Source organism: Haliotis rufescens, unplaced genomic scaffold (genome assembly GCF_023055435.1).
Source record: "Haliotis rufescens isolate VD_foot unplaced genomic scaffold, xgHalRufe1.0.p SCAF_12, whole genome shotgun sequence".
Taxonomy (NCBI): Eukaryota; Metazoa; Mollusca; class Gastropoda; order Lepetellida; family Haliotidae; genus Haliotis; species Haliotis rufescens.
The window spans coordinates 30,691,004-30,703,468 of NW_025963802.1; the positions used below are offsets into that span (position 1 = coordinate 30,691,004).

Consider the following 12,465-nt stretch of genomic DNA (forward strand, 5'->3'; position numbering starts at 1 on the left):
GTGCAATGAATACTGCAGATTTTCTTGCAGTATTCGGGATGCCAATTAGAAACATCATAACAACTTCCCAAACTTTGGCATCTCTGCATAACATCAGCACCTAACATGTCGGCCATTTCCAAGCTTGTAGATTGCTGGGAGTAAATGAAGGAGTACTTGTTCTATGTTTTGGTTTACGACTGTTTGGCGCACCAGTTAGCTTTTTGTAGGTCAAAAAACAAAATTATGTAGGTCAGCACATACCATGAACGGTAATCCACTCAAATCAAGATAAATTACACGCAGTCTGCCCTGTCACAGGTTCTGACCACCCAATCCACATGATAAGCATGGGAAATTTGGCAAGGTAATGTGACAGCAGGATTGAAAGCGTGTCATCGTGACCTGGTCGCATGGATCGGTGCTCATGCTATCAACCACTGGTCTACCTGACCGAGGTTATTTATACATCTGAAATACAGCTAGCTGTGCATACAAGTCCCTCCTTTCATGACACTCCATACCTGAGACTCTTCACTCGCTGCCCGGACTCTTCGCTTCAGGGCCCGCAACTCTTTCTCTGCCTTGCCTGCTCTCTCAATCAACTCCATGATGAATTTCTCCAGTTCCTGGCGCGCCACTGTCTCTTTGGCCGCAGTCGTCTGCAGGAATGTCTGGAGGGTTTGTAGATCACTGGAACAGAACACCACACTTGGTTTATTTTAGGTTTTTTATTTTTAGATTTTTGCTATCTAATTGGTAGCAGTGGTTATCTACATGATTTTTTCGATGGACAATCAGAACTCTCAAATTGGCAATTTTTCAAATTACAATAAGGGCTATGTGCCTCGCTGTGATATTTGACTCTAAATACCCCTGAAGTCAGGGCACGTTCAACTGGCCATGATTATCATTTCATGAATACAACACATTTTAGGGTATTTTATATCTCTATTATGTGAAAAATATCCCTGTGTTATTGTTTTTTAGATGCTTAAGAAACATTCGTAGTTTTCTCTCTAATCACATGAACAACTGTAAAACATTTCATTCACTTAAAAAGTTAATTTTCTCTTAAAAACAAGTATTTACAATGTCAGTGTGATGCTACACCCCCGTTATTGCGCGAGTAGTTGTGATAAACACGGCCATCCCAAAACATATGATGTCTGACGATATATGTAACAGTTGGAAAAATACAACAACAAAAATAACATACTTATGAGATGTATTATTGATGAGAACTGTTACGGTGCTTGATAGACTGACTGTGCAAGTTGTTGGGCAGGCTAAAAACCTGCTACACAATAAATGTCACATACAGAACTGCGGTACATAGACATTATACCGGACACCAATCCGCCATGCTTGTTTGATGCTAATAAAGTATTTTGTATCTACTTTAGTAATTTAACATTTCATTTACTTAAGAAAGCATTTAATTCAAGCCTTGTAGTGGGGGGCAAGCCCCCCAAACCCACTGTTGTTTTAGTGAGGCGACAATTCTTACTGCATTCTTTCACAGAACTGCTTTGTTGCTTCGATATATTGGCAATTGATAATCATTTTGAATGTCCACATCAAGCAATTAACTAATTAGCTCCACCACTACTCAGTTTGAGTCAGACAGTACAAAAATAATAAAAACAATTATGTCGCTCATTAACTCTTTATCTTAGTTAGCATGAAGTCGCTTGGGGCGACTATATGCTACTACTGTTTTAACTGCAGGGAGTGTAGTATTGGTAGAAGGCTTGGCTTTGTTAGACGAGAGGCTGTGTGCAGTAGCCAGAGATTGTTTGATCGTTACTTATATTTTGTGTCATTTTTTGTAGTTGTATACTGGTGCAGTTATTGTATTTTCTGATTCTGGCTTTTGGCTCTGGTTGGTAAAATCATTAAACCGAAAAGTCCAGTTTAATGACCAAAAATAATGTTTTAATAACAAAATCTGTCTTTCACATCCCATGATTTTCATTTTGACATTAGTGACATTAATAACCTCTGTTGCTTCCCCCATTTCCCATCCCCTGGCCTTGAATAATGAACAATCCACTGCTAGCAAAATAGCTGCATTTAGTACTATATTTAAAGGTTGTCTGTGGACACATGAAGCTTATTCTTTTTTTTGGAAAATACTTAATCAGATGTTTCAAATGTGAATAACCACCTCTCATGGACACAGCTGATTTGATGGAAGTTTATATTAATAGAAAAGTACTTCTCTCTCCATCAGTCAATAGGCATTACAAAATAATATGATCACATGATATGCCACGAGTTGAGTTCCAAATTCAATTTATCGAGTTTAATCTCCAGGCAATTTAGGCCACACTTTTCTAAGTTAAGATAAGAATAAATTTATTTATTTCTTTTACCGGCTGCTTTTCAGTAGGGGCTGGGCCTGTGAAACAAAAACTAAACAATGTGTGGCCTTAGATTACTTTGGACTCACTTTGCTGGTTAATATTTTGTTCTTCAATAGTACACAATAACCATACATCATCTTTGTAAAACTATGTTAAGGTCTTACCTGTTGGTTTTCTGAAGTTCCTCTTCCTTCATCACAACCTCCTGCTGCAACTCAGCCACTGACTTCGTCCTGTCCACAACCTCTTGCTTCAGTGTTTCAGTTTCTTCAAGAAGTTTATCCTTCTCACGTTTTGTGTCATCTAACTCCTTCTCCATCATTTGTAAACTCTTCTCCGTTGTCTTCAACATTGAGTCCATAATACTCCCTTTCTCATCGGCGTGTTGTACAATGCTCTCACTCTCAGCCAACAGATGCTCGTTAGCCACCTGAAATTGATGGAGCTTCTCGTTTGCTGCTTTCAGCTGAAAATCTTTCAAGGCCAGCATTTCTTTTAACTTGGCAATATTTTTATCTGCTTCACGATACAACTCAAATGTTTCTCCAACAAGTTTAGTCTGTTCCTTTTTAGCTTCTTCAAGATCGGAATTAAATTCATGCAATTCTTCATTTTTGCGGCGGAGTTCTGATTTTAGACTCTCGTTATCATTATTTGCTTTGGATAACAAGTCATCCATTTCATGAAGAAGAACCAATCGGTCTTTCTCCAACTTTTCAGATCTTTTCCTTGCATGAATCAATTCCTTATCTTTTTCCTGCATCTTTAACACAGCATCCCTCTGCATCTTCCTCAGTTCCTGACTCAAGATGTCGAGTTCACCAATCTCCTCCTCAGCCTTCTCAAACGAGGAATCCCGATCATATTCTCGAGTTTGAAAACTCCGTGCCTCAGTCCTCGGCTTGCTAGTCTCGAACTGATCCATGTTGTCCCTCAATCCATGCACGTTCATCTCAGCTCGCCTCCTCATCATGCTCCTCTCCATCATCATATTTTTAGCATCCTTGTGAGACTTCCAAGAAGGACCACGACTCTGCTTGGCTGCCCAGTCCTCAAGACCATTGTCCCGGAGTCGTGACAGCTGGACATTAATCCTGCTCAACTGAGATTCCTTTGCTTCTAGTTCTTCACTAAGCCTCTGACTTTCATCATTAGTCTTCCTGGACAGGATCTCAGAACTTTCAATCAGCTGGTTCTGCTCCTTCTTGAGCCTATCCAGTTCTTCCTGCGACTTCTTCAGATCCTTCTCCTTTGCCTTAAGGTCTGCACTCAGCTTCTGAATCACATTCTTCTGTTCCGTGCACCGCGTCTCGGCAGCCTGTCCCACACCCATCAACACTTCCTCAGCTTTAATCAAAGCATCAGCAGTCTTCCACTGCTTCTGTCGACTGACAGTCACTTCTTGAGTCATACTATTTAATGTATTCTTCAAATGATCATCTTGGAATGCTACAATTGAAGGTTTCACAAATTCAGACCTCACTGACATCATATCGCTATTGCTAAAGCTACCTGGAGCCTTTTCTCCATATCTCTTCCGTTTATTGTTCATTTCAAGATCTTTGGCTTTTAGAAGTTCATTTTCAAGACGCTTTCCCTCATCAAAGAATGACTGAAGCAATGGCGAAAAACGCCCAGATTTGTCTGTGTTTCCATTGAAAACTTGTATCCTCTTTCGTGGACTTGGCACGTAAGAATGTTCCTGTGACAAATGCTTCTTTAAATCATGCAGTACAGGAAACACCTTCCCGTCTCCACACTTCGGGCACCTGTACGGCACATCCATTTTCGAAACTTCCAAATGCTATATATTTTTAGCAACACTTTTGAGGATCACATCATGTTTTAACTTGTTTCAACAGTTTTATCAAGGGTATTTGTCATCATCATTTCGTCAGTCCATCTGTATCATTTATATACCAGTTCACGTTGCCGTCGTTTATCACAATAACGGCATCAACAATTACTGATATTATTGCTTGTATCACATGGCGAGAGAAGGAATGTGTTGATGTATAATGCATGTGCTCTCAGCTATTCTCTCATGACCCTTCCATTGTTAACAACAACAGACCTTTCCTCAGTAGTTGACCATCTGGCATCTGCAAGAAATATCAGTCAAATTAGTGCACGAAAATATCAAGGAATAAAAACTTAGATTTGATAACTGTAAATATTACATCAATTATGAAAATAAATGATGTTCACTGCATGGAAAATAAATTATTCCCTTGCTGACAACTGGAAGACATTTGTTCACAGGCACTGACATGTGCATTTTTTGTTTTTGACATCATTGTTTGATGCAATTTTTTATTCAAAGTTCACACCATATATTGTACACTGAAAAATGCATAAGCCTTTCCCTTGCACTCAAACACCTAAACAGCTGGCACTCTCTCGAATATTCTGTTGAATCGCCCTCTTTTCACAAAAGAGTTCACATTTAATACACTGACAATTAACTCAATACACAATTTGCATGGGCAAAAATATAATTCTTAGGACCAACCAAATGATATTCTGGGAGGGGAGGGGGGCTAGGATTTTGTCTGGAGATTAGATATTTATTTTTTCACCTGCAAAACCAGATTATTTTTTCATAAAAACTAGAGCCTGATCTTTTAAAGAAAACCTTTAAACACCTTGCAACAATGTAATGTTTACTGCAATAATTTATTTATTTACATTCTGTGTGTCTGCTATGAAAATGAAATATGTAACAAGGTTTCAGATCATCTCATTTTCTAGGACATTTATCAAATTTCATAATGGTATACATATAGAAGAATGCCAGATCTAAAGATATTGACACTAGTCCCGAGCAAATTTACTATATAACAATAATATCATGTTACATTTTGTAACACAAATGTTTAACTAAACACCATGATAGTATGCCCCTGGTACAATAGGAAGTAGGAAGTCTGTATCTTTAGCATACACTTCTTATATTTCAAATAGAGTTGATAATCTTACACCTTTGACATTTCAAATAGTTTACACCTTTGAAGATCCAGGTTAGAATAGGTTTGCTGTGAAAGGTAAATATGGTTGTCGTATCAGGATAGGGTGGTCAGGCTCGCTGACTTGGTTGATGAATGTCATCATATCCCTATTGCACAGATCAATGCTCATGCTATCAATCACTGGATTGTCTGGTCAAGACTCGATTGTTTACAGACCGCCGTCATACGGCTGGAATATTGCTGAGTGCGGCGTTAAACAAACATACAGAGTTTACAATATCATAAACATGCTGAAGACCTACAATATGCATATAAAAGCAGGACAGCTGCACATCACTCTGTGAAAACTGGCAGTATAATACTAAGTCTGGAATTAATTGACCCTGAAGATACACATTGGCCACTGTCTAGACAACAGTCATCAAACTATTGTTTAGTATACCTAATGTTGTACAAATGTATCTCTGTATCAATACAGTTCACCCAACAGAACAATGCTGACAATGGCCCCGCCAGAATCAAACAAATACCACTGGACCACACCATGTGACACAAAAACACAATCATCGTGCAGAAACAACATACCGTATTCGACGTAATAAGCGCCCCGCTCTAATAACGCCCACGGCGATATTTGCTAATATATTGTCTAGTGAACAATCCCAATCAGCACCCCTTCCAATTGATCAATGTACACAAAACTTATTTATTTGTGTATAATATGCACTGGTGTGTTATATCACCCTTAATTATGGGCAATTAAATTCTTGAAAAATATATCTGTCGTATGTAAACATTTCAGGCTGTCAGCATAAACCACGAAATTTACGATCTTTCAACTCAAAATAATATTCTAATAAGCGCCCCCTATTTCTAATTTTGAGAGCGCCCTGGGCGCTTATTACGTTGAATATGGTACACCATATTTGACATAAAGTATCCAAGAGTGGATGCTCAATAAGAGCACTGTTCCGCTTCACCCTAACTTGGCAAAGCTTCTGAATAATTCATTAAGATATACAAAAATACAAAAATAAATATTGGTGATGACATTGCAACATGTAAACTTCTTGTTTCACAAACATGCTGGGGTTAATAGGAGCAGGTGCTTAGTTCAAGGAATACAAAGCATGAATATATACAGGAATACATCCTATTCCTTTTACAGAATACTCGGGACGCCTCTCTGTATTCTTATCAATAAAATGAATAAACATAATGATCTACACACTGAAATAACACATATACATCAACAGACATCCAAGCTTCTGTAATCTGACACCATGATGAATCACACATGAAGCTAGCAACGCCCTAAAATCATTTGATGGGTTTTCTACATCTCACAGTAACTGTCAGTGAGTATGACTGACAACATCAAACATGTAGTATGTGGATCATTGGACCCTGTACTTGAAGATGAACTAATTAGATATAAATGAACTGGGAAAAAGCAGTTTACCAATTCATTGTCATGTTTTAAAAAAAAGGCAATTAATGCCATGAAAGACCCAATCACTTGATCAGAGACCAATCAGCTTTCTCCGATCAACATCAAGAAAACCATTATCCTTTGTTTTTGGACAATATATAATAATTATTGTCAGATAAACTGGAGCAACTATAACAGGAACTTATTCAGTCACATTATCAACGATCATAGACTGACCCAAATTACCATATACACTAGCAATCAGTCTAATGTTGCACACTATCTAACCAATACACCTTGAATCAGACATTACACTGCAGGACCTGGCCCTTTGGTCAGTATAACTGGTCATTGGTCAGCAACACGGAGCCTGGTTACTCTCAGCTCCCATTCTGCAAGATCTGATCCATTATTCAAGAGAACATGTTGGCCTGATTCAAACATATGTGTGGAAGAATAAAAGGAAATGCATATCCATATCTCACCTGTAAATGAAAACCGTCAAATTTCTTGACAACATCCTGATTTCTAAACCATCCCAAAGTCACCTAGTTACTGATGCCATTCAGTCACCTTCGTCTGGCAATCTGACAGCATCCTTAACGAACTTCAACAGGTACAGAGGCTGATAAATAATGCAGGACAGGCGAGATGCAGAGCTAGTCACAACACATGCTGATTACAGATGAAATATTGATCACGTCGGGCATTCAATGATACCATCTGTTCAAAGTTGATTTCCTATAACTCTGATTGAAGTCATAAAATATGATATAGTCTACCATTTGAATCTCAGACCAGCAATATTGAGTCGAGAAAAAATCTGGTTTTATGATGGTTGTGTGTTTCCATAACTGAAAACTTGGCTAGACTTACCAAATGGTACTCCAGGGCCCTGTTTCTCAAAGGGATCTTAGCTCTAGGATTTCTGTAACTCCCATACTTTAACATAGGCTTATGACAGTCACAGTGCGAAGATCACTTTGTGGAATGGGGCCTTTTAACTGTATACAGGCTACACTGACTGTGGTTAATGGAATACACATAATGTGCATAGACATTGTAAATACAAAATATGAGTGAGGTGAGGTGAAATGGGGTTTAATTTAGCTTAAAGATTGCTACATTTATATAGTGACATGCATGTGTGTGTGTGTGTGTGTGTCTGTGTGTGTGTCTGTGTGTGTGTGGGGGGGGGGGGGGGGGCAGTGGGGCTTGTACTAGTCCGGACTGATGCCGATTTTATAGTGTTACAGGCAAAGTATACACTCCCGAGCTGACCAGTCCTTGTCTTAGCCCCTTAATGCCGAGCGCCTGGCAGGGTCACAACAAGTACCTTCTTTTAACGTCTGTTGGTATGACGGGCCGGGGACTGAACCCGTGACCTTCCGCTCTCCAGGTGGATGCTCTACCACTAGACCATGGAAGTGGTCTGTAAATACGAAAGTCATCTCTAGATTTCCACAGCAGTCGCTTCCAACATGTTCTCAGCAGCAGTGAGACACAGTGATGGCAGCTGTGATGCAGTCACATCATTTAACAATGGATGATTCATGTGCTTCCATGACAACTAAACCACTTCGGTCTGTGCAGGATGCAAACATAACATAAGCTAGAAAATGTGCTCCATCAAAGATATAAAAATGGATACAATATTAATTAATTTAATTAAGTATCATGTTTTTCAGAATTTGACAATGAAAAGTATTACCATATTTTGAATGAGAGAAGTAATTGTTTACTGTGACAGATTCAGAATAGTTCAGATCTTCATATCTCCTCTCTTTGAGAAATGTGTTGGTTATATAGAAGTGTTTTATAGTTAAAAAACATAACATGTCACTGCTTGTACTTCAATGATGTCTTCCTGATCAAATGTTCCACTCTACGTACTTGGTTTACTTACATACACCACAGAGACATCAACCATTTTCCCAAAAAAATTGTATTACCCGTTGTTCAACTTACGTCAACAAGTTGCGAAAATATGTTTGAATGAAGTCATGATAGAACCACTTTGCTCTTCATTTTTCTTTGCAATTTCACATAGTTATCTTATATAGTACCATATCAGCACAGTATGAATTCTCTCATAATTTCTCAGACAACAATTGTGAAGCCCATTTCTGGTGTCCCCCAGCGTGATATTGCTGGAATATTGCTAAAAGCGGCATAAAACCATACTCACTCACTCACTCAGACCACAAACAGTTTTAATGGTTTCAGACAATTCCAATCAATGTTCATACAGTATATTGTAGTGTTGATGTCATAAATTGTAGTGTCAGAGACATAGAAGTCAGTTAAAAACATCATCAAAAGCTCCTGGGGGATTCTTGGGCAGATTACCTTATGTTTGTCATAAGAGTCTACTTAAGTAGCATCCTGTAGGATTCTAGGTCCCTGGGAACCTATGCTAGTTGAGATGACTTGATGGATCAAGTGGTCCAGTCTGGTAACTTGGTTGATAGCGTGTCCTTGTACCCCAACTGAGTGGATCGATGCTCATAATATCCATCACTGAATTCTCTGGTCCAGGCTCAGTTATTTACAGGCAGCTGCCACATAGCTGGAATATAGGTGAGTGTGCTGTTTAACAACAAACACACAACCAAAACATCATGGGAATCACAATGTTGGACCTAGATGGTTGTGTGACACTGTGTACCTTGACACCACAAATTCTAACTAAAGCTATCAACTAGGGCTGAGACGAGTCCAAATTTACTACCCGGGTACCCACACCCCTTTTACCCGACCATACCCGGGTACCCGCTGTTGGTGTCAAGAGATAGGTACAAAATGTCCAATTGGGAATATTTTGACAGTAGCCCTGACAGAATGTATGTAGATACATGTATAAAACAACGTGGTCATGCATACACTGAAGTTTACTGAAGTTTTAGCTTTGTTCAAACACACATAAGTCAGAAGGAACGTGTTCATAGTGAAGAAATGCTAACATTAGAGACTTAAAATTGTCGTATAACCATGTAGTTATACCAGAGCTCCAGATAAGCTGCGTATCTGCGTAAAATACGCATTAGACATGCAGAAATACGCAGTAAAATATAATCCAAGCGTATCAAATACGCAACGAACATTACAGATATGCTACAAAAATAAAACTTGTGCATATCATCAAAATATTGTGAAGTAACCCTGCGTATTCGATTAGCAAATCAGCAACTTATTTTGAAATTATTACCGGGCATTCCGTCAACCTTGCCAAACTCCACGATGACAGTTACATCATGATCATTTGCCATCACACTTTCTTGTGGAAGTATTGTGGTATTTTTTAGTCCTATAAAGCTCTCGAAACCACACGACACCAGTTTGCAGGGACTTGATGAATAGTGTTTTTAAATATTGAACTTAAATACCCACATGTGTAAAACTAGTGGGTAACAGAAATTTGAATACTCAGATAGAATTACTGATACCCAATGATTTTAAAATGCATGGGTAAAATACCCACAACACCAAAAGCTTATCTGGAGCTCTGTATACAGTGATTTTTTTGTCATGAAACAATATATCACGTGACTTACCACGGGTCCGGGTAGTCATGTGGGTACCCGGGTCTCACTCAGTACCCACCCGACCCGGGTACCCGAGTTGCACGTCCCAGCTCTACTATCAACCACTTGTCTGGTTAAGACTCATTTCTTTACAGTATTCCTTGGAATAACAATGGTATTGATGACTGAATTAGCACATTCTGTAAATATTTGACAGAACCGATGCAACAGTACATTAGATATCACCAGACATGTATAATGCCATGGTAGAAAGTAGATATATTTTCCTGCTATGTGTTGAATGTTAAGGTTTCAAAATCTTCATTCAAAACCTCAAAACTATAGGTTTAGCTCCTAAAATCACCAGACATCACATTATCATGTTAATGGTTTATGATGCTTACACTATTGCTGAAAGAAATTCCCAAGCTGTAATTTACATCATTAAATGACAAATGTCTTTATGGTCCCACCAGCGTCATTAATGTCAGGGTGTGGTGGCTTTTGTATAGAGCTGGAATTACTTAATCCAGAATCTTAAAACGAAATCTATTGATTATTTATCACTTCTTGTTTCGGATGTCTTTGTTGAAATATTACTTTAACTATGCCTTACTTACCATGACAAACTGAAATTCCCATCAACAGTGAGCCTTGCACTGTGCTGCATTATATCTAAGCTTGATGTTGGAGGAAAGCCCAAGGGATGCAAGTCATAGACTTAAACACTTGGTCAGGGCCTGATCATTTACTATAGGGGAGTGGGGTGTGTTGAGATTGGGGGTGGGCGTGGGGGCAATAAAAAATGACACAGAGAAAAATGGAGGGTTTCGCAAATGAAATTATCACAACTCATGAGCATAGCTATGATGCTGGCTGACTAAGCATTAAAAATGCATGTCTTGGCATGACCTTGTTTTATAGGCATTACTTAGAAGTTGACAGATGACAAAGTAGACACAATTTATGGATAACAACTTCTCTATTTACTTAAGGCGATGTTGAACAGATCTAAACCAGAATGTTGCCTTTACATTGAATAAAGAAGTTGTTATCCATAAACTGTGTCTACCTAGGAATGACATGAGACCACAAACCGATATATATTTAATATAAGTTTTAGACTTTAAGTCACCCACTTTCCTCAGTTTGTTATTGTAGTAGTCAGTGGTAAATTGTAGGGTAACTACAGAATTATCTCCCTTAACTGACTGCCACTGTGTAAATTTCGGTCACTGTTTTGTTCAATATGTGCACTCATTTTTCAATCATGGTTATTTTTCATTCAAACAAATATTTACTTTCAAAGGTCATTTGAAGTCATTGATCAAAGAACCCCGGAGATCGTAAATTAGTATTAATCAGTATTAGTAGTTTTCCTATAGATCCTTTAAGCCCTACTTATGATAACGATCACTATTAAGGTGAATACTTTATTCATTCCAACATTTATTACTATGCTGTAATTTATTTTTATTTTTATTATTAATATTATTTTTAATATTATTATTAATATTAATATTATTATTATCATTATTCACTCATAAGAACTGGCTGGAAAATAGGACCATTGGATTTGTGATGTGGAAGTAAATTCAAACTGTTAATCAAATAAGTATTTCAAATAAATAGCCACAGAGTAATAAAACGTCACCGGTTGTAAATTCGGGACACTATTCATTCAACTCCCGAACTGTCAAATCCTAGGGCAGTTCCGGTTGCCTATCCTAAAACTTTGCCCCCAAATCTGTGTTATCTAGCTCAGATGGTACTGATGCTGATATGTGAGTGGCTGATTTAACATCAAAATTGGTACCTGCTTGTGTAGGTATCCTCTCCAAAACACCGCCTTCATGTCAAACGCCGGACGTCTGGTCAAAGTTCCATTTGCCAGGCACCAACAGCACTATTCTGCTGTGGAATGACCCACTTTGGCACCCACATCTGTTGCATGTTGTTGGAATAGTCTATTCAGAGGGGGTTAACGGTTCGTACGTTCGTCACAACTTTTCAGTCGTATCAAATAACTACAGTCAATGCTGTTTGTAGGAGTGTACTAAATATCAAGATGTGTAATATGTTTAATAATACATTGTCATCAGAACGTTGTTTAAATTACGCTGCAGTGCATTGAACTCATCCGAATATATCTCTGTGGGTTTGCTCCCTTGTACCGTCATTCACATTTGAAC

General features: G+C 38.3%; 1 protein-coding gene across 6 annotated transcripts in view; it reads right to left on the minus strand.

Annotated features, from left to right (window-relative positions):
- Nucleotides 1-12,220, minus strand: part of LOC124117860 — a 34,469-nt gene extending 22,249 nt beyond the window's left edge. For 2 of the 6 annotated variants that reach the window (XR_007220142.1, XR_007220141.1), the window contains exons 1-3: nt 7,235-7,409; nt 2,513-4,450; nt 504-672 (exon numbers count right to left, since the gene is read on the minus strand). Coding sequence is in view for 4 of the 6 variants with exons in the window: in XM_048393530.1 (XP_048249487.1) it covers nt 504-672; nt 2,513-4,134 (1,791 nt within the window). In the remaining 2 variants the exon portion in view is untranslated. Of the gene's footprint in view, nt 1-503; nt 673-2,512; nt 4,451-7,234; nt 7,410-12,089 lie in introns of those variants that run through there. The other 4 variants (XM_048393531.1, XM_048393532.1, XM_048393530.1 and 1 more) reach the window with 3 other exon arrangements.
- Nucleotides 12,221-12,465: the final 245 nt, after the last annotated feature.